The sequence below is a fragment of the Botryllus schlosseri genome, chromosome 1, assembly GCF_051294905.1.
Source record: "Botryllus schlosseri isolate E-star chromosome 1, Bs_hap1, whole genome shotgun sequence".
Taxonomy (NCBI): domain Eukaryota; kingdom Metazoa; phylum Chordata; class Ascidiacea; order Stolidobranchia; family Styelidae; genus Botryllus; species Botryllus schlosseri.
The window spans coordinates 10,589,464-10,612,412 of NC_137236.1; the positions used below are offsets into that span (position 1 = coordinate 10,589,464).

The following is a 22,949-nucleotide window of genomic DNA, read 5'->3' on the forward strand; positions in this document are numbered from 1 at the left end:
CGAGGCTGAAACTATCTATTTAGAGGACGATGCCAAAACTGCCAAAACTAAAAATCGAAAAATGCCGAAAATAAGTTATTTTTGGCGGTTTTGGCATATGCCAAAAATAACACGGCCTGCCTATATGCGATTTGTTATCGCTAAGATAGGGTTGCCATACGTCCGGAATTTCCCGGACATGTCCGGAATTTCACTGAAAAATCTGCGTCCGGGAGGAATTTCTAAAATATGCCTAAATGTCCGGAATTTTGAAGGCTTGAAGCAGGCTCAAAAGTTTTTCGTAAATCAACATAAACAATATTATTTTCAAGCACATATATGCTATTCAAAATTGTTCTTCGCGCCCCGCGCGAGTTCTTGCGACGTATTATGATATTAGTATATGCACCAGGCACCACCCTAGCCAAAAATGTAATCAAAATAAATATAAATAACCATCACTTACTGAAATAAGTCTGATTGTAATCGCAATTTTAAGCTAACGGTCTATTCCTAGAGTTGGTTAAGACCGATTGGATGCTTCAATCACAGACAGTGGTTCCAAATCTTGAGGTCGTTCGCCTTTATCTGGTGATTGCGATGATGTTGGACGTAATTAGTTTCCTAGGCCGTGAGTAAGTTTGGGCAAGCTGAATTTTTTTATTAATCATGCAGCTGATCAAGATTTGAGCTTTGCGACGGAACATTTTGTAGTCGACAAACGCCATGAATACCCCACACAAACAAAACAAACAATACATAGTAACGAAGTGACCACTGATCATTCTTGAGAATAGCATAAAAGCCTATTATTCAAGTAGTAATTGGGAAGACTTTTATTTATTCAAAGCGAATTCTGAAGCTAAATATATTGAAATACTTGGTGGTGTCTTACAAATCTGCGCTTTCGATTTGATTTAAACGAGTGTTGAAAATCTGTCTCCACAAACAGAGGTGGTGGCAAATGTAATAATAACGCGTAACGCTTGCGACGACAGATTTGGGTACGATCGCAACAAATAGGGCATCAAAATTGAAAAACTAATTTATTTCATTGAACATATAACGCCAGGCCTGGACATTTCCATCAAGCAGCTCATATTGAAACTATTATGGAAAACAGTTATGGTTATCACAGTAGAAAATGGATTTTTATAAACATTACGAAGTCACCGTGATTGTTGAATCCAACTTTTTAATTTTACACAATCCCTAACAAATCACCTCTATACAGCAAAATATTTGTATCAGTAGGATATTGACAATTTAGCAACTAAATTGAGTCAGCACAGTAGGATATGTCATCTCAGACGGCCATTCTGTTCATGTGAGTTCTACTAGTAATGAAGCGAAACAGCCTCGTGATTTTCCTAATTAAAAATAAAAATGAGGTTATCAACTATTTTGTAAATTTAGAGGCTTCGCGGACCCCCGGTTGAGAACCCTTTGTGTATGTGACGTCATATTGACGGACAATGTGTCAACCCTCATTTTAAAAGCCGCTAGTGGGCGCTAAAGAGTGTCCGGAATTTGATTCACAAAAATATGGTAACCCTACGCTAAGAAAAGTAGGATATCTTAGAAACGAAGACTAATATATACAATGAATAACAATACACGATAAGAATGTGCTGTTAACAATGACAGGAAGTATTGTGCCTAATGCAGGATAATATTTCTCCGCAATAATATATCTTGTATGTTCCACTCAATAATTATATTCCCAAGGTGGCGCTCGCGGATCAATTGCGCATCGTGGTTAATTTTTATCAGACATATTAAGTATGGTTACCATACGTCCTCTTTTAAGAGGATTTGTCCTCTATTTGACTTTTTTGAAAGCGTCCTCGGAGGACTCCCCTTGTTTTCTCTTTTGAGAATTTTGGTCGAATTCGCGGCCAAATTCGACTGATATGCCGTAAATCAGCAGCGAAGTACGCTTCGGCGGGTATTTCGGGAGCTGAGCCAGTAAGTTGACCTTTTTTCTTAGTCAACCGACCACGAACTGTCAAAGATTTACCATTCTTTCGGGATTTTCCTCCGGTTTTGCAAGTCTGTAAATTCTGAAAAAGTGTACTCTTTTCAGATTTCCAAAATATCGTAACCCTTATATTAAGCGTTTGTGATGAAACGGTTCGTACCGTTGCTCACAGGCAAGCTAGGACGGAAAAAATCAAATGTCCATAGATAACATTTTAAATCAAATGCAGAATACTGTTGATCATCATTTCTTTTCGCACGTCGCGGTATTCACTGAAACTCAATTGTTTATCGTTCTGACGGTAAAAGAAACATCGTTGTAATTTACTCATATATCTATGTATAATCTATATACTTTGACTGCGAAATTCGTCCATAACAAACTGTTTGTATTCTTGCGGACTGCAATTATACCAAGCTGAAAAATAGTCATTTGGTACTTTCTATTCATATATAACTTAATAGGTTATACGTCCATTATACGAAACTACTAAAGATGTTTTGGAATCAGGAATTTAGAGTTGTACACTGTTTTCCAATACTTCTTTCATAACTGCACCACCGCGAATTTGATTTTTAGATTTATACAAAACCACTCTAACATGAAGACTATACGCATATGCGAGAACAAGAGCGGTGACATTGCATGCAATTCCAGCCAGATTTTGCACATCGTAAGAGCAAATTACGGGGGATATGCTGGAACTACGACGTACGTGCGTGAATTTGTTTCGTTAAATTACTTTTAATAGCATAATCGCTCGTGTAGCCTATAGCTTTCCACAGTAGGCTATGTACAGGATTCTGTTCATACGCCGCTTCAGTTTGATGTATGGGTATGTAATCTAGATTACTGCAAATACCCGAGATAAATGGTAAATAAGGCGAGAACCATACAGCTTACCGACTACGCAAATCAGCTGCCTAGCCTACATAAAAACGGACGGAGCGTTTTAAATATGATGTGGTCTAAAATTGAGTTGAATTTCGGAAGACATTTTGGCAGCAGCGATTTTTCTCAGAAGGTCACCATATTCGAATTGCAGCTAAAAGATTCAAACGAAAAGTGCTATTTGAGTAATCGATCATAGTGATAGGGAGGAAACGTCACCACTTCTTAACCTTATGAGAAATTCCTGCCGCTGATTGCTTGACTGTTGCCATTTCTCGACGCGATCGAGGCAGAGAAATAGATAGCTGTCATCCGATATTTGATGTGAGTGTGCCCTACGAACCACAACGCTTCAGTTCAAGTGAGTAGGCGCACGGTGCCGGTGGTCGTCGGACGATGTTACAACGAGGACTATAAGCAGTGGTTGATAACGGTACGGGTATGACGCTTCACAGAATCATGCCTGACTGATCGTTGTCCAATGTCCATTGTATCGGCTGAGAACTCGTTCTGTCTGAAATTTATTCTCTGGGTCGAGTGCAAAAGTGAAGAAATTGGTGTCATAAATAACGCCAAGGGTTACAAAGCCATGACGCGTCATCTCGACTTTGCAAAGATTGATTACTGGAATAAACTTTCGGTGGAAATCTTTGAGAGCCGGTTCGGAATTCGTATGCGATGGCTTTCTGGGCAATGTGACTGCTTCCAAACTCTTTTTCAAACTCTCAATCGCAATTCGAGATCACATCATATTTATAGCACAGAGCCCCTTTAGGTCATTTTCCTAATGACGACTGTGATATTGAGATAGTGCGCGGTCTTACATCGGCTGACACTCTTTAACGTGCACATCGTGATTATGCAATATGCATGAATCTATAGATCTATCTCAGGGCCAGCCAACCCGTGGCCCGCGGGCCACATGTGGCCCGCGAGAAGGTTTTGAGTGGCCCGCGAGGTAATTTCCGAAATTTCTAATATCATCAAAAATGGATTGCACAGATTGTCAACTTGCAAGGCCAACCAAAATTTTGATTAGTCTGGCCGCAACACTTGAGATGTGATGACTAAAATATCAGTTTCGACTCATTGACAGATCCATCAAACATTCACATATTGGTAGCCTATATCTTCGTACACGACAATAAAGCAGAATAATTTGCGATAGATCTATCAAAGGCAAGCTTAGCGCAATATGTTGTCACTCGATTTCTTGTTTTTAAAATTGTTGCCCTTTTGTGAAAATTGAAGAATACCCAATGTATCAGATTGAGTCTAACTATATTCGCGACTACGAGACAAAGTGTCGTTCAACATATGCGACCTTGCGTTTGCGCTCGCAGTAAGACCGTCGACTATGAAACCTAGGCACGAAATGGTTGACGCATGCTGGTCGCAGCTTTCGATATCGATATGTCCATGCGCCGAATAGCCCAGCCCTCGCAAACTTAGTCCAACGATATACAGCAGGCCCGCAATATAGTCAAGTGACAATATTATTGACCTATGAACTTCAAAAAATTTTCGCGCCTCGCGCGGATAGTGGCCCGCGCAAAAGTTCGTCAATCGAATGTGGCCCTTTGGCTGAAAAGGTTGGCCACCCCTGATCTATCTGCTGTTTTCATCACAATGGGCAAACATAGACGAAAATTACCATGCTCGACATTAGTTCTGTATTGTGAGATGCGCAATCATGGTCAACTTGGAATATGCCTTTCACCAATATGGTTAAAGTATTTTGGCTACTGAATTCACGACATGATGCAGATTCCGGATGCTGAATATAACACGGTTACCATATTTTGGAAATCTGAAAAGTGGACACTTTTTCACAATTTTCAGACTTACAGTACTGGAGTAAATTCCGGCTCCAGAAATGAACACTTTTGTTGAAATCTCCGTTAGTTGACTAAAAAGGGGACTACTATCCGGCTCAGCTCCCGAAATAACCTCCGCAGCTACTTCAGTGCTGATTTACTGTATCTCAGTCGAATTTTACCCTATATTTAACCAACATTCTCAAAAATAAAGAGGAGAAATCCTCTCAAAAGAGGACGTATGGTAACTAGGGCTGGGCAAAATCGAGTACCTGAGTGATTCGATTCTGAATCACGTAATATGCTTCGTGTCGAGTCGAGTAATCGAGTATCACTCATTATGACGCCACAATAGAATGTACCATGCCGAAGTTTAAATATGTACCTTTTATGCCACCGTAAAGAACATAATGCCTGTTATCCGTCACATTAATGATACTTTGGTATTTTTTCGACCATACCGATTTCATTGCACTTCTTGACAATGTTGTGGGATGATCATGACTTCAGAAATGTGTTATTTCCAGTAACGCTCGTAGCTTTGTACTATGACTGGTATGCTGCGACACGGCCAATCAAGGTTATCGGGCTTCCTCAGTGAAAAAAATAGTATCAAAACTATAATTCTCGTTGGCAAATTAATTTTCAGTTGCGTGGAGCATATACTTTCAGTACTCGAAAAAAATCGTCTTTTACTACTCGACTCGAATCATTGAAATTAATACTCGATTCAGATTCGAGTACTCGAATCATTGTGCCCAGCCCTGATGGTAACCCTATAATATAATGCATTATCAACTGGAAATGTGCATTGTGCTATAGTAAACTAATGATATAATTGCAGAGGTCGTTGGGTTGATACAGTCACAGACGGTCCAAAATAGTGTCCGGAAACGACGTACAATAACGTCGTGGTGTCGAGTTGAACGAATCTATATTTTCCGCAAGGTGTGGCTTTTCGTCGAGAAGGAACTGCACAGCATCGACATCTTTTGGAAAAGTAAGAGATTCATGTCAGAATCAATCTTCGTGTCGACTCACTGCATCGAATAGCGAGTTTGATTGCGATCCCTGCCCCAGAATATATAAATATCTGGAGGTTCAGTACAGCTGCCTTCTAAAAGGTAACGTTGCATTGTTTATACAATTACTCAAACACAGATCAAAACCATATGCATATGAGCCTTGAATTATTACAGTAACCTTACCTTTCTTTCTATTTTTTGTTTGTTTATGTTAGCTATATGCTGTCTTTCGGGGACAATGACCATATATACGAGTCCGATATACCTTATTATGATTCCGTATTTGTCGACTTCCAGGTTTAGCGCGACTCACTGTTAGGCTCTTATCAAGACAAGGCTCACGCCGATCAAATGGCGACAAGACGTCTAGATTAACCTCCAACAGTTTGAGGGAATTCAAGTCGACTTTGGTCGAACTCGAACACGCAACCTATTTGCGTTGCAGCTGTGGATAGCCTACTACCGCTATGTTATCTCGCCAACCGATAGTTTTGGTGTAAACAGTCATTCGGTTGCTGCCAACCGTGAATATCTTACATGCTATTCAGGAACCTATTAAAAAGTCTTACAACGTCTAGGCGAAAACGTATTTCAGCTCATTGGTGGAATGATGGCCGTTCTGTAGTACAATGTATATGCAAGAATACAATAGCAAGTAAATATAAATATATTGCTAGGTCTTGGCGGGAACATGTGCCACAAATAATCAGATCAGTTACAGGTGGAATCGCTTAATTGAATATAGGATTATGATCGTTGAACAACTTCTATCGAGCTTCTGAAACTGCGAGCAATCCATACCCTCTGTATTGTTCTTTCTGGATTATTAGAAACAACAAGATCTGACACCACTACTGAAAACCATATCACAACCTACAGTCATGGGTACGGGAATTCCACCGCTACATCGACCGAAGGAAATATAACTCCAGGAGGTAATTAGGCTTGATTAGATAATTGCCGGCAGAGCATTATATTTTCTAAACCGTCTTCACGTGTCGTTTATCATTGTAACACACAACTGCCGACAAGTGTAACGCCTGCACAACGAAGACGTTGCGTAGCCACTCAGTAATCATATTTTACAAGCATCCCAAAATCAAGACCACTTGCCACGGATTGTTGAAAATAGGCACGTGCCGCAGCGAACGTCCTAAGAGTGTGGCTCTGCAGTCTCCCTGGGAGTGGCATTCTACAAAATATGTTGGTCCATTATTATTATATAAGTATTCCAGGAATGGATAGTTTGACGCTGTAAATAACTTTGTTGATTAAATTCCCAATGAATATTATGAGACGTGTTCGCATAAGGAAATGATTACAACGCAATTGTACGCCGTTATACGCAGCCATGGGTACAAACTACACAAGTATCAGTCAAAATAAAGCATTGGCGAATTCGGTACAGCAAATCGAAAAACCAAGATGCCGCATATTGGTGTTATTGAACAGTTTGAAGTTTCAATACAGACTCAAATTCATTCCCTCATAAATAATGCATCACCAGTCTCAAAATTATAAGCACCTTCTTTAGATTCCCCGCCACAACAACCACTGCAGCATTAGACTGTGATATATTTCAGATTCAAAAACAACGTAAATTAATTTGGTGTAGTTGGGTTCAAGACATAGAATTACGTCGTTCAAAACTGTGCATCGAAAGTGCTCACTGCTTTCATTTTGAACAAGAACAGGTGGCCAGCATTCCCGGTATACTACTTATGAGATATCACATTTATGCCTTCGATGTGATGTTTTATCTCGCTACTCTTTGATTGGATTAATCGTGCTACCGATAGTCATGATGCCAGTTTTGCGAATTAGCCTGAAGTTCTCACTGACTTCCTCTCGCAAATAACTATAAACTTTATTTCAGATGTCAAATCGTTGGAACCAGGCATTATAGCTGGCATCGTGCTGTGTGCGATGTTCGTTGGCCTGGCATTTGCGGTCTTCCTAATTCAGTTGAGAAAGTAAGGAAACATTCTGTTTTTCATCGATATTCTGCGATGTTTATATCGATCCAATAGTACAACATGTGATTGTTTAGTATGTAAGCCAAAGATGTCTTCCTATAAACTTGTATCAGTCGATATGTCGTATTGAAATTGACTGACTAACGCGTGAACGTCCGGTGATGATGTGTTCTATGAACATTCTCAACATTTAGTGTCTTGAAGGATTAGATAATGGAGTTATTTCATACTAGAAAACTAGCATTTGTTAGAAATGTGCTGGATAATACAATCATTTTTCAATCGACTCGCAGTTGCTTTGTAGGCCGGACGTAGGCTAATTGGCTGACGGGCCGTATATTACACACCCCTGACATAACTCTAGCCGGATATCGTTACTGGCATATTCCAGAAATCGCGACGGAAAAAGCAATGAAGAATCTGGTGCGGGAGGCAAAGAAAAAGCTATCTATGTGATGAGCGATACGTACCAGGGTGATGCCAGTGACGCTGGCGCAACCGATGCGACATATTATTCAACCATAACCGATGCAAATCAGTTCACATCAGAAAACCCATACGATTTCGCCGAACACGAAGACAATACAGGAACGATGACGGATAATATTATCTACGCATCTTTTTGAGCTTGCAATTTGATTGGATGTGGACCAGCTATTGATTATGTCCTGTGGTATTTTCTCTCCTGTATGCAATTGTGAATTTTTCATGACGATGGTTTGCTTAACATCATGACTTGTATGACTTCGATCCAGGAGCGGGCAACATACGGCCCCGACAAGATTTTCATCGGCCCGCAGAGAGGTTCTACCCAGCAAGTGAAATTCTAATGTGAAGGTATTGACAAATTTTATCCCTCACAGAATGAATGCAAATTTTCCAACACGTGAAAGATGGTCATTGGTCATGAAACTACTTGTTGTGTTCGGGTGTTTACATATACATTTGCAAGCAAACATTTTCGACCATGAACATTAACAAGATAATGCTGCGTTTCAATCTAACTGCCGTTCACGTGCAGTCTTTGCCAAGGGTTTCCATATCCGACAAAAAACCAAAGAACTTGTTGACAACTTTGATCGACTAGAGATATCTGATTGACTTCAACAGCCATTGAAGTACATTAGCTTGATCAATTTAATAAATACTGTTCTGGGCTATATTGTGCTTTACATATTTACAGTTAACATTATATACGATTTTTACCTTGTATAGGCAGATAAATACTCGATTCATGTAACGATTCTGTCATAGGTGCCGACTTTTATCCGATCAAGATAGCGTAATGGTTAAGCGTCCGGCTTCTTGATCGGTAGGTCGTGGGTTCGATTCCCGGCCGGGTCAGACCAAAGACCTGAGTAGTAACTCTGGTATCCATGACTTCCCTGCTTGGCGCTCATGCATTACTGGGATAGCATGGAGGGGTGGTGCATGACTTAGAAAGTCGTAACGGCTATATCTGCACTTTCTTGTCCAGCAGCATATGCACATCATGCACTCATGGTATGCATATGCGCTGATCGTGTGTATGTATATCATGAGTCGGTGTATAATATACGTACACTGTATATGCCGCAAAAAAATATCAAGGACAAAAATAAACTACGTCCTTTCCTTTCCTTTTATATTTGCATGGGGTGGCGGCAGGCGCGTAGCCAGGGGGTGTCGAAACCCCCACCTTTTTAAACGCAAAACCCCTTCCTTTTGAAATGACCATTCTGACGCTAATATTCAGTTGCAATTCAACAAGCCGTGTTATCAGTGTTACGCCGGGCCAATTAGCGAGATTATTCTGTGCACGCACATCGCATCACACAGTGTAACGCGACGCGATCTCCCACTGAGATGATTGGGAATGTAGGTGATTGATCGTCACGCACTCGGCATTCGTCGCTGGACTGAGCACTGAGCAGTAACACGGCGCGACAATTCTGGAACACGAAAGACAGGCAAGAATGATGATCACAAACGCGCGCGGCCAATCAGCAATTATTATCCCTTACCGCAATGGGTTTTTACTTAGTAATTATGGGCACTGGAATAAATTCCAACTAGCAGGCACACACAATAAAACACTGTTCAAGTTTGGACACAAAAATGGTTCACAAAATATTTTAAACGCGGCTTGCGGCCCTCAACGATGCAAATAATGCACTTTAATTTGTAAAAGGTGAACGTATATTTGGTCGTCAAATCGCGATAGTAGATGGCGTTTCTCAGTGCGGGCGATGAAATCTACGTTTCTAGCGATGTGGTCGAATTTGTACAATGTAGGATAATCAAGCGCAATCAAGGATAATCCAAGAATTGTCATCGAAAAACTCGAATAACTCCGCTTCTAGGGCTTGGAATTGAGTCAAATTTGTTTTGCATCATTATTGAAGACAGCGCAACAATTTTATGGGGTTGAAAGAAAAATTTGAAAAAATTTTTTTTTTGCATTCATAGGCAAATTCGAAATTTTCAAACTCTACGAAATCCGCGAATATTGGTTGGAATGAATTCAAATTTGGTGTGCGTCGTTTTTTAAGGCAACCTAGCGATTTAATCACGTAACCCGCAAGATTCAGGAAAAAAAGTTATTTTTGAACAGCCCTACTGTACATCTAATAGGATTGTCAGTTTGCTGAAATCAGCACCAGTACGCTGTGCGAAATACATAGTATTGATCAATTTGATCGGACTGTACAATCGGCCGGCAAGGTTGCGCTGATAACGAAATTGCACTCATGCCGCAAACCTTCAATAATTACAATTACAGGGTGCGCTAGTCATATACCTAAATACCCAGATTCGGCAATGACAACGAGCACAATTTGTTTCGACGCGGGCATAAGTTTTAATCAAAAAGATACATAGACACTAACAATATTACATTAAGAGATTGTTACTGTTTGGCGAAAGTGATTCTGCAGACGGTAGTAGGCCTGCATGCGGGGCGCTAAATCATACCGCCGCCGATAGTACCAATGAGACATCGATGACCCATTTCGTATACAAATTATTCTCACTAATTTTCAGTACGCAGCATCGATAATACGAATTTGTGAATTGGCATTTCACAAGGATTGGAATTCTAGTTTTGAATGAGAAACTTACTGGCTAGGCACCTAGGATTTTAGTACCGACAACGCGCTGGTTATTCAGCCCGGGACATACGGCAGACGCAAGTCCCGATCAGCCAATCGAATTTGATCGTGAAATGATACGATTTTAATTATCGAGGTGTTATTGCTGCAAGAGCATTATTGCTGCACATGCCGCAACCTTATCAATAGAAATACAAATCCAGATGGTTTGAAATTCGATCGTCGACATAGTTGTGTCCGTTAGAGTCCGTCCAGCAATGATGTTTATTGAAACTTAAAAAGTTGACGCTGAAAATAATCGAATAAATTCATAATTTCCGCCACCCAGAATCTCTTGTTGCATCAATATATGACAACATAATTCAACATGCACTGCACAATGGACAGTGTTAAGATCAAACACTGATAAGTGTCTTCGAGGGAATACTAGTGTGTAAAGCAGACAAGAATTAGTAGCCTGATGATAGCAAAACGAGAAAGCGCGCATCTAGGCCTAATCAGTAATTCCTCAACTTGCGTATGGCACAATGGAGTTCCGAGTCTGACATCGGGGCAATTCTTTGCAATTGAATATGCGCACTTGGCGCAGGAATGACTTTCAATTCGCAGGAATGCACAAACACACTGTCCTATTTCACGGTCCAATTAAATAGGCTATATGACGACACTCACACAAGAATTATTTTGTAAACGAATATGCGTGCAAATACAATTTAATTGAGAGAAGTATAACGTGAATTCGCTCGTCCGGTAGAGAGAGCTGATGTTTCTGAGAGCACGCGTGTCGAAATCGACGTCGTAAACGAGGTCGCGTCGATTGCATGATTATTAATCACGGATTACAATTTATTTGGCCGTTAAGCAGTTAAGCACTAGTTTAAGCTGCGTATACAATGAGTCGCGCGCGTATCGGTTAATAGTAAATAGTTGGCATTTACGCGATAATCACAGACTCGCTAATTGACAGCACAGACGGCGGGCGTTTAAGCATTTTGTATGGGGTGGCCGCAACCCCATAATTATGTCATGGGGTGGCTGCGTCACACCATCACCACGTAACTCGGGGCCTATGGATTCTGTAATCCGGCCCGCCAACTACTTTATTTTCCCATGACAAGCTCGCCGACCGGTGAAGTTGCCCGCGCCTCTTTAATCTGCTAATTTAGCTGTATAAATTTCCAACTGCATACAGATTGATGGCTTAAATGCTAGCAAATCTTGACAGGATATGTAATGGAAGTATAAACCAATACTCACAAAATGCTCGAAATAATTTATATACAGCAGCCCAGCTTATACGCACGCGGTGCTGGTTTGAATGTTATCGCGTAATATTGCTCACTTGAGGAAGGTGTTTTGGTTATTCAGTAAGTCTTGTTGTTTATTGGTTATTACAGTTCGCCCGATTCAATTTTGGCGTTTTTCTCAACGGCTATTCATGCGATCTATCGGACGGTAAAAACTCACCATGCAGCATTTGTATAGTTTCTGTCATCAGTTGTTATGTTTTTTTGTGTTCTCATGTATTCTTCTTTAATTTTCATTTCGCCGGTGTTTGAACTGTTAATTACTAGGCCTATTATTAAAAGTTGTCAGGGGCACTTATCACCCGTTAAGGTATTGTGTGCCACGGACGCAAACAAATTCATGAAAATGGCAATCAGATTATTCCATAGATAGGCTACATAATATGAATAGAACAACGGCAGCAACAGTGGGTGATAGCGCGGGTTAAGAACACATCAAGCAGATTAAAATTAAGGTCGAGTACACTCGACGCGCACAAATGTGCGATGAAATTGATGTTCCGGACATACAATAATGAAATGGTACGTCGTTTCGGGTATATGACAACTTGATCAGGTTCACACCATATCTCTTATGACAACGTTCACCAGGTTTCTAATGACACGAGTTATGACTCGACTGAACTCAAGTCCGACTCGATTCATGATTTTCTGATGATTCGACTTGACTCGAGTCATTTTCTCAAAATACGGAAATGACTCGACTCGACTCGAGTTAATCTGTGTATTGACTCGACTTTGACTCGAGTCATTGCGCATGACTCGAACCAAGTCACATGAATCGAGACTCGGACGGCCAAAACCGACATTTCATTGTAATTTCGAAGAATAGTGAAGTATAACCACACTATTGGGATTTCGTCTATTGGTACTGGTACTTGAAAACGCAACCACAAACTGTCAAAAGTGGGGGAAATTAGTATAATATAAATTCGAACCATATGATATCAGCAAATAGAGCTATAAAAAGTGGGTTTAATAAGACTTCAACAGGAAACTGAGCAGTCAACACAATGACTTGGACTAGGACTCGAGTCATAATACCACGACTCAGACTCGACCCTCTACTCGCTGACTTGGACTAGGACTTGACTCGGCGGTGAATTGAAAATAACTCGACCTGACTCGAGTCAAAACTATAAAAGGGAGATTGACTTGTGACTCGGAGCCTTTTGACTTGGTTACAACAACCCTGACGTTCACAAAAGAGGCAGTTCACAACCGACTTTGAACAGATAAACTTCAGCTTGCAGTGTCCAGTGCGGATCCGGAACATGATGGAATCGAAAAGACGGTTGGAGAGCATCGGTGATCAGTTCTGACAAAGCTCCAACAAGATTATTTCTCGCTACGTTACCATTACCAAAAACTTGAAACTTGCGATAACCAGCAAACAGCTTTTCTATAAGGGTTTACGATAGCAAAGCAGTGAAAGAGGATCAGTAATGTCAAAAAACGCATCGCGAGGGCCAACCAACATCATTCTGCAAAACGGATTAGTCAGTAAAATACGCCATAAGTAGCAGAAAAACTGAGGATATCATCATATGGGCTCTTTGCGGCGTCTCTTAATTGTTTGGATATCGCACTTTCAATGATGTGTGCGCATTACAAAATAACAAAAATAGCCGTCCTGGATACGTAGGTATAGACCTAGTGTACAAAACAACACTTCAAATACATCACAGTCAATGTTCCCTCTAAGCTGCGCACGTGCGCAAATGCGCAGTGCTGAAACGGTCTCTGCGCACAGAAAATCTACGCTGCGCACAAAAAATCAGAAAAGATGTTTTTTTTTTTATAGTTGTTGCGCCCTGTTGGCCAATGGACCACGCAGGTGCGCAGATTCGTGAAAATTAGAATGTAACATTGCCAAGGCCAAATAGTGTTATCGCTGAAGTCTGAAACCGAGGTACAAGTGCGTCCCGCAAAGGTAAATATTGCGCTCCGTGCAGAAATTATAGTGCACAATCACCTGCGCCTCACCGAAGTTATTTCTTTATTATGGCCTCGTACACGTGAGCGATACTGATATCATTTCAATAGCGCATTATTTTCTGGGAATGGCGAAATAACATGGTTTAACAAAGTTATAAATAACAATGGGCTAGCTCGAAGTTAATCTGCGAGAAACTAACGAATGATAGTCTTCCTCGCGTGGCATGAACATTGCGTAAGATTTACTCAGTACCGTAACTTTCGCACCCCAAACCCCCCAATTGGAGGGGCCGAGCTCGAAGGGGTCCAAAATTATTTCGAGAATTAACATAAATCATGGTGTATTTTTTGAAATTTTTCAAGAATTTTTTTTTCGCGCTACGCGCGTTTCATTATTGTAAGATACCTCATTATTGGGTATACCCTTTCCCAATCAAAAATTAGGCATGATTTATAGAAATGGGCAGTTGGGCATCGGCCATTACCGCACCATGACGCGCCAAGACATATGAAGCTAAAGGCTATGTAACATGCGAATCCAAGAAGTGTGCCAGAACGATCAGCAGCGAGAAAACCTTGGGCGAAAAAGACTGCCCCGGTGCTGACCGAAAACTTCGATATATACAAATATATGTGTAATTGTCCATGTCCATGGGTGCCGAAATGGCTGGCGTCGAATGTTCCTGTCCTGGCGATCCGAGTCCCGCAACAAGACAAATGCCATATCGAGGGAACATTATTTTCCAGTTAAGAAATAGCAATTTGAAATCGTGTACGTCTTTTACTTCAGTACGCTTTGGCGATTTCAATATCTTTTGACATAGCAGATAGGTGGTCATGAAATAGCATCATGTAACGAAGTCATTATATCAACGGGTACGCCTGAAGATATTTCATTATCATTTAGAGGGCCTATCTATTCCAACACACCTCACTGGATCAGCTATACCGGTAAATCTGAATATGTGAGCAGGGAGAGGATAAAAATTGATAGCGATATATATGCAATTCCCGATCATATTGGCCGATGCAATCATGAATTAGAGAAATTTTTTCGCGCATGGCGCGTTCGACGCTGCTACTAAATGGGCACCCAATGTACATGATAAGTACCGGAAGAAGCCAAGAGCCGTAGGGGGGTCTGGGGGGCGAAGTAGTTGGTTTTATCACCCTATTGGAGGGTGGTTGCGCACTGTTGTCCGAGGGCCTGCGCAGTGAGTTGGCGTGTTTGCGCAGACTCTTGAAAAATTAGAGGGAACATTGTTCACAGTTATAAACTGATAAAACCATGGTTCTAACGATGATATAAGTTGGTATATTTCTATGCTCCCTCCCTTTGTTTTAATGTCAGGATATATTGGCATCAACCCTGCGTAGTGCGTATGCGTTGTGACTTGTGAGGAATGCAAAAGATTTTAACTGTTACGTTGGAATAGCGTATGCTTCATATTATTAAATCGCGATTAGGGTTGCTCTCGAGGCGGATGACCTCATTTCCACGTAACCTGCATACAAGGGCTTCGCATTGGCGTTTTCGCTTCTGTGAATAACTATAGTTTTTGGTCTGTAAAATGAATTCGCACTTTCTTGCCTTCTCGGAATTGGGTGTCAATGTTAGCGACCTGCTCCTAATGGTGACTAGAAACCACAACAGCGAAGTCGGGGGGTTTGTGGTGGCCCATGAACATCCTCGACATGTGCTGTCTTGAGGGACTATTTAATCAAAGTATTTCTTGCTAAAAATCTCAACATTTGGTAGAAATGTGCGGGATAATCCATGCATTTTTCAATCAACGCAGAATTGCTTCGTGGGCCGGATGAAATCATCAGGCCGGCCGTATGTTTGACACCCTTGTCCTAGCGACTCTGCACAGTTCATAGTGTGTACCAGTAATCTATTATAATGTATAGGCGCGTATTCAGATGTGTATAGTGGTCGACTTGAGGTTCCACGGCGAAGGCTTGCTGATTAGCTCTTAAGTGTTCCCCGAGTTAGTAGGCTAAAGGTTAGGAAGCTCTACTCTAGATTCAATTGAAAAGTTTAAAGTGACTAAATTTACGATAAGAATATATTGATGTGGTTAATTCTCGCTACCAGAGGCCAGTCAAGAACGATCAACCCGCAAACTACAGAAACAGCGGATATTGAATCGAGGCATGCAACTCTCAAACGAAAGCAAATACAGTGATGTCATATAATGCTGGTTGTTCACCAAAAGAGAGGTCGGCTACTCGGTGGCCGCAATCTGGTTCAGGACTGCAGTAGGAGCAGGATTTCATCGAATTTTAATGAAGCCGAACTGGATCCGGATTTTGAATTTGCTTTGAATGTTGCATTATATAGCAGGATTTTCCGCTATAATATGACAAATTTACTTATGGTTTTAGCAGGAATATTTCCGACACTGAATTGGTAAATTGACTGCCGGATCCTTTCGGACTCTGAATTGCAAAATGGGAATTTCCGCATATCAGGGGTCACCAGCCTCTTTCAAACAAAGAACTCATCTTGGGGATTGATTAATGCGACGGGGTACCAGTTACTCCCGCCGTTTATCCGTGCTCAGTTGGCTATCTTCACTTAGACATTCAGAGCTCCGGGCAGAGTTTCCACGCACTACCAAGAACAGAAAACTCTCACTCACCGGGACTCACACCAGCGTCTGCGGGCTCAGTTGCGATGCCGCACTGCGCGCTGAAGCGCTAATCTCCGCGTCGAGACTAGGGAATATTGACTAAATTCCCGTTAGGCCTCCGCGTAGACCAAGGCGAGCTACGCCCCGATCGAAAATGTCGTTGCTATGGTCCTTAGGGTCGACTATCCCATTTTCAACTGCTGCTCATATGAAACCCTTCTCCGCTTCGACCTTCAAATCTCTCATTTCAATATTTGCAACTGCGACCGCGGGCGACTCATTTGGTGCTCGCGGGCTACTGGTAGCCCCCGTTGGTGACCCCTGCTGTATATATTCGGATTCCGCAAATGCGTAATCTAGCCATGATGACAGCGGTTTGATATTTCGGTTCCTAAAGACGCCAGAAAATCAAGCAAAACCATGCCCTTCCTAAACTCACCTCAAAAAGTAGCCAGCACGTTCTATTCGCGGATCACAAAGCGATTCATACCTCGAATTCAGTTCTGCCATATTACGTTTGCTACTTTAGTCAGCTGCCATCACGGCTTCTCGACCTGTGGTCCATGTAGGCCTGCCGACTAGTGTTAGGGATCCATGAAAGGTCTATGTTGAAACTAGAACTATAGAAGTACATCGGTCTGATTTGCATGATCTGTCGTTATCTTGGACTACGCCCTCTTTTTTGTCGCGTATACAGATCTCTCAGTTCTCACGATAGGTCATAATAGCCAAACGGACGATACGGACACTAGCAGACCTTTTCCAAGTTATCATCTCCCCACATTAGCCTAGTACAATCGCTTTCATGTTATAGCATTTTAATTTACAATATACATAAAACAGGCAGATTTACATAAAATAAAATGTGTGTGCACAACACTCATCCCATATTGCATTTTTCTCATAAAACTTTGGAAAATATACTTTGTAAAACAACAGATATATAATCTGGAATCTCCGGCCATCTTCACAAATCTCTTAGCACAAGAACAAAAGACGACTATGATTGTGTAAAGTAAAAACACTGCAAAAATATTCATGTAATATTGAGGCAAACAATCACTTTCGTTTGATTGGACCACGAGAATCGCTCTGATTGGAAACACCCAAATCTGACGATTAAAAATTGCACCAGAATGGCGACCAACAGAATATGAAACAATGATTGGAATTCATGGCTCAATCACTTCTTCAGTCTGAAAAAATAAGCAAATTCGATCAATTGATAACTTCTCAAATCAAGTATTGTTCATAATTCTGATGCTCATGCGTGACAATCATTGTGACCAGAGCATGACAAATATCGGATTTTTTAAGAGGATAGTGATCAAACAGATAACTACCACCTTCAATGATAACAATGACGTATTTGGTAGATGTTTAAAAGATACAGTATGTGACATTTGGTTCATGGCTTATTTCCAAAATTTATGACTGAATTTGAACAGATTCACAGCCATTACTACGCTTGGACATGAAATAAACTAGAAAATGCCGACACCAATCTCTCATATAAAAAATATTGACTCGATATTATCGACGAACGGATAATATAATCAGTCGTGCTTCAATTGTGACGAAAATACGCAATATGAAATGATATGAAAGAATCCCCAAAGAATCTTCAAGAACAAAAGTAGGCCTCAAAGGCCGAGAAATTTTTGTGCCAGACATGAGCTTTGTGGCTTTAAATTGCTAAGATCGCATGCTGCCAGAATCAAACTTGAAAAAACTATCAGACTAGTTCGTAGTGATCAGGGTCGTTATGACTCGAGTCACGATTTTCTGATGACTCGAGTCATTTTCCTAAAACAGGGAAATGACTCGACTCGAGTCAACTAGTGTATTGACTCGACTTGGACTCGAGTCATTGAGCATGACTCGGACCAAGTCATATGACTCGGGACTCAGACGGCCAAGGTTAATTCATCTTCTTGATTATATGCATGCTCGGTTGAACATCGTGGCGTAGTTGGTTAGGAGTTGACATTCTGATTCCAACGACATATCACTTGCTGGTTTCGAACCCCATTGAGGTCCTATTTTACAGTTTTGAAAAAGTGAAGCAAAACTTTTCGGGAAAAGCCCGTCGGTGCCAGCCGGTTAAAGGTTGTTAGTTCTATTTCCAGATCTAGTTGCTACTTTCGAAAAATGACCAATTCCAGTTCTAGTGCATTTTATCCAGCATTTGTACAAGTTTGGTCAGAATGCTGGATAAGTACATCACATCACAACGACAGCATGCAACATCGAAACGTACGTTCTGATTCAAAAAGATACCGACGGATATCCAAACCCCATTGTCTGAAAAAATACCACACCAAGTAGTCGAGTGCGATTTGATTGATGCTGCATCCAGAATTTACCGTACCGATCAACGTGCAAGTTTTGCTACATTACTCCATGAAACATAAGCACAACGAAGATACAAGAATTGATTTCATCAATAGGGCCGGGCCAAATCGAGTACCCAAGTGACTTAATTCTGAATCCAGTATTAGATTTCGAGTCAAGTAACCGAATATCACTGATTATGACGGCAGGACAGTATGAATGATGCGGACCAGTGTCGGAGCCGTAATTCAAACTTCAGAGTAAGTATCAAGCCGCATGGAAACACTCTGGTAGGCTAGGCCAGCTTATTACGAAAATTTCGAAGTAGCTAGCTCTGGATCTCACCATCCAGCTAACTCAAAAGCATGCACATAGACTTGTATAGATTCTATGTCGGTTATTTGAGCATTGATAGAGGCAGATTGACGAGTGCTATACATTGAAATAAACGGGAATTGCTAGTATCATCACTACAGCATACTATAATGTCATTATGTGACAGCTCTTCAGTCTTCATACATTCCAGCACTTAATGCACAAGTTTGTGAGGGATTATACGTCCAGTAATATTGGTAACATTGCAATTTATACCCGACTATGAGTCGTTATTTTGATGTCAGTAAAATTGTGTAGAGATTTACTTTTCACAGAGACAATCTATGAAGGTGTATGACCAACGGAAGTCAAAATATATCATTGTCTGACGGGTATTCAACGACGCGTTCGACGCTAGTCCGCAAAAATTCTCTTTCCCGGTTTTCAGAAGCGGCCTTGGACGGCAGTAGACATAACTAATATCCCTTATCTTAGCATTCATATACAGAAATTGGCTATAACTAATTCATAGAAACAAACACCTGTCTATTATATTTTTGTGGCATATTCCTAGGTTAATCAGAGCCGCAAGAAGGCTAGCTCGGAGCCGCGGTTGGGAACCGCCGACGTGGACAGTTAAAATAAGTAGGTCACCTTTTATGAGACCTGAAAGAATACAATGCCAGTTCTAGACCACATTAAACACAATAAAGCTAATTTGGTGTTTTCTGACAATAATTGTGCTATGTGTGATGTGTTGATCATGACTTCACAGATATGTCATTTCCACCAATGTGTGTGGCATGATTTATCGAAGGTTCAAGGCTCCCAACAGTGGAAAATAGCATCAAAACTAGATATTTCATAGGAAAATCGACACTTATTGGTAAGGAGGGCACTATTTTAAGCACTCAACAAACTCAATCTTTTACTACTCAACTCGAATCATCAGAATTAATACTCGATTCAGATTTGAGTTCTCGAATAATCATAGTGCACAGACCTTGACGAGACTGAACATTGAACAACGATTAAATTCAGTACGAAAACAACAAATATTAGTTTGCAATCTGCAAGGACAAAAAATTATTCTTCGAAATTGTAACAACCGCGACTCACATTTTTAGAATATACTTCGACGTCCGAGTCTTCGTCCGTGCTTTCCGTTGAAAGTCTGAATTTCGTATTATATTTATTACTTATTCGGGGTGTTTTCCTTGCCGTAACAATACTCACGGTTTGAAACCTTGCTTCTCCGGGGGGCTCATGATATGCGTGCGCTTTTTAGGCTTTTTGGACGTCGACAATATGCCTGTTTGGAAAATTGCGAGAGTTAGTTTATCAGGAAGATAACGACTACCGTTCACTTGCAGAGGTGGTCAGTAATGAAGAACTCAATTTTTACATACCTGCATATCACTACTTCTACTGGTACTCGAGTAGAAATTTAGGACATTACTTCTAAGTCTACTTGAGTACTAACCAGGGCTGTAATGACTGTCATGTATTTTTGGTGACTCAACTCGAGTCTAATTTTTCAAATGCGTAAAATGACTCAACCTGAGTCAATTTGTGTATTGACTCGACTTGCACTTGAGTCATTTTGCATGACTTGAACCAAGTCATATGACTCAAGACTAGGACGGCCAAGACAGACATTCCATTGTAATTTCAAATAGTAAAGCCATCACATTATTGGTATCTCGTCTATCAGTCCTGATACTTGGAAAATAGGGCCGGAAACTGTTAAGACTGAGGAAAATTACGATATTATTAATGCGAGCCATTCGATATCACTCGAGCATAGTTGAAAAAGTGGATTGAACTCCAAAACTGAACAATGAACACAATGACTTGGACTCGGACTCCGTGCTCTACTCACTGACTCGGACTCGACTCGGTGGCGAATTGAAAATGACTCGACTTGACTCGAGTCAAAACCCTACAAATGAATCTGACTTGTGACTCGGAACCTTGTGACTTGGTTACAACCCTGGTACCAACGATGATCAATTTAACCACATCTCTTTACTTTCATGTATTTTATTTTCTTCATATATTATCTTTGCATTATTTTCAGTTTTCGGTGAAAATAGCTAATTTCACTCACTTTCGTATTCCTTCATCCTGCGGGCCCGAAGACGCATGCACGTCACCGAGATAACCATCGCGATCATCGGCAACGCGATAAGACAGACGATGATGATGGTCGCGGCCGACTCGTCGTTGCTGACTTGAACTTCTCCTCCCTTTTCCAGGGCCACGGAACCCGACGTTTTGTTAGTCGGTAAATCGAGAGAATTATCAACTTCTTCGTTTTTCTGCGGCGAATCAAAAATCTTTTCCTGAAAAATAACAAACGAAATATGAAAAAAGTGGAAACACGGCAAAGCACGGACGATAGTAAAAAACAAACCGACCTGTTCTTGTTTTTCTTCATTATTCTGTGTGGAAAAATAAAGACAATATAGATCAACAATAAAAAAAATTGAAGACATGGCGAGACATGTAAGGAAAGCATCAAAGATAGTGGAGCAGATACTTTTGGATGTGAAAAGAATAATATTTACGGTGGAAAATTATAATTATTAATTATCGGGGCGATTTTTTTTACCTAAAGAAGGAACATTTTGCCTTAAAGAATTAAAATTTTGACTTTTTTTGACCTAAACAAACTGAATTTTGACCAAATTTTAACCTAGTTATCTTCATTACTGGTTGGAGCTGGCTATCCTAACGAAGTAGTTTGGCCTGGAAACACATTTTTGGCTTAGAAACAGACCAATTTTTACATGAAAAAGCTAGGAATTCAAAGAAATCTGGCCCTATGAAGAATTTCAGAAGTCACAATACATACTATGGTGGAAATAATTAAAATTTGTTCTAGTAGAACGAAAGATACTTTCCTACATTCTTGCGTAGAAAGTGCATGTCATTACTAAGTAGCTTGCCAAGAATGGAAAAAGAAAGTTCAACAGCAGCAGTTGTTGGCTGACATCACTCAAGTTGTGCGTACATTGCTGGATACAAACCGTGTCGCTTCATTCTGACCATGTTGTCTACATCACAATTTTCATCATGCACTTCTTAATATAAGAACTATGCAACGCCCAAGAAGTTATTCTTCAGTTAGGATATTGCGGTGCGTTGACCATAACTCCATGTCTACCTATCTGTTTTATTTGACCGTTTGATTCACAATGAGCAGACAATAGGCCGTTTACAACGGTAGGCCTATAAAGTAGGCTACAAGCTGTAAAATATCATATGATAAGTTCACCGACCGTGCAAAATCTATGATGCAAACGAAATGCAGACGTAAATAACATTTTGACTTTGTGAATAATTTTGTCAAATTTTTACCTAACGCTACAATTTTGACAAATTTTGACATGTCAAAAGAATCGCCCTATATTACCATACTACCCTATACTATAACTTCAAATCCAAAATTTACGACTTCAATAACATTGTTTCTACTGATTGGATTCTAGCGAAATTCGGTTGTCATGGATTTATTAGCAAACCCAAAAATTTGATCAGCTGTCTAGTGAAATTTGAAGAAAAGTTATCTTTGAACAGCTCTACTGCTCGGCATCATTCCGGATAATAAAAAAATTGATAGAGATTAATTTGTCACGACCGTGACACAGGCCCTATT

The 22,949-nt window shown here is 40.6% G+C and overlaps 2 protein-coding genes across 4 annotated transcripts in view; one reads left to right on the plus strand and one right to left on the minus strand.

The window, feature by feature from the left end:
- The first annotated feature begins 1,352 nt into the window (after positions 1–1,352).
- On the plus strand, positions 1,353–9,283 carry LOC145440952 (uncharacterized). Its single transcript, XM_080318747.1, has 5 exons — positions 1,353–2,671; positions 5,617–5,792; positions 6,524–6,628; positions 7,570–7,666; positions 8,061–9,283. Exons 1-5 carry the CDS (start codon positions 2,562–2,564, stop codon positions 8,293–8,295), a joined length of 723 nt encoding a protein of 240 aa, XP_080174873.1. The 5' UTR covers positions 1,353–2,561; the 3' UTR covers positions 8,296–9,283.
- Positions 9,284–17,440: 8,157 nt separating this feature from the next.
- The window catches only part of LOC145440935 (peptidyl-glycine alpha-amidating monooxygenase B-like), a 29,320-nt gene continuing 23,811 nt past the window's right edge, over positions 17,441–22,949 (minus strand). The window contains exons 17-22 of one of the 3 annotated variants that reach the window (XM_080318718.1): positions 21,709–21,732; positions 21,399–21,633; positions 20,525–20,600; positions 20,408–20,462; positions 18,900–18,943; positions 17,441–17,835 (exon numbers count right to left, since the gene is read on the minus strand). In XM_080318718.1, the coding sequence (XP_080174844.1) occupies positions 18,908–18,943; positions 20,408–20,462; positions 20,525–20,600; positions 21,399–21,633; positions 21,709–21,732 (426 nt within the window). In that variant the 3' untranslated portion in view covers positions 17,441–17,835; positions 18,900–18,907. The remainder of the gene's footprint in view (positions 17,836–18,899; positions 18,944–20,407; positions 20,463–20,524; positions 20,601–21,398; positions 21,634–21,708; positions 21,733–22,949) is intronic. The other 2 variants (XM_080318735.1, XM_080318728.1) reach the window with 2 other exon arrangements.

Excerpts from the sequence above, each read along its gene's own strand:
- LOC145440952 (XM_080318747.1), top strand. The coding sequence starts at position 2,562 with ATGAAGACTATACGCATATGCGAGAACAAGAGCGGTGACATTGCATGC. Across the intron at positions 2,672-5,616 it reads GGATATGCTGGAACTACGAC|GTGTGGCTTTTCGTCGAGAA; the intron begins GTACGTGCGTGA and ends ATTTTCCGCAAG. Across the intron at positions 6,629-7,569 it reads AGGAAATATAACTCCAGGAG|ATGTCAAATCGTTGGAACCA; the intron begins GTAATTAGGCTT and ends ACTTTATTTCAG.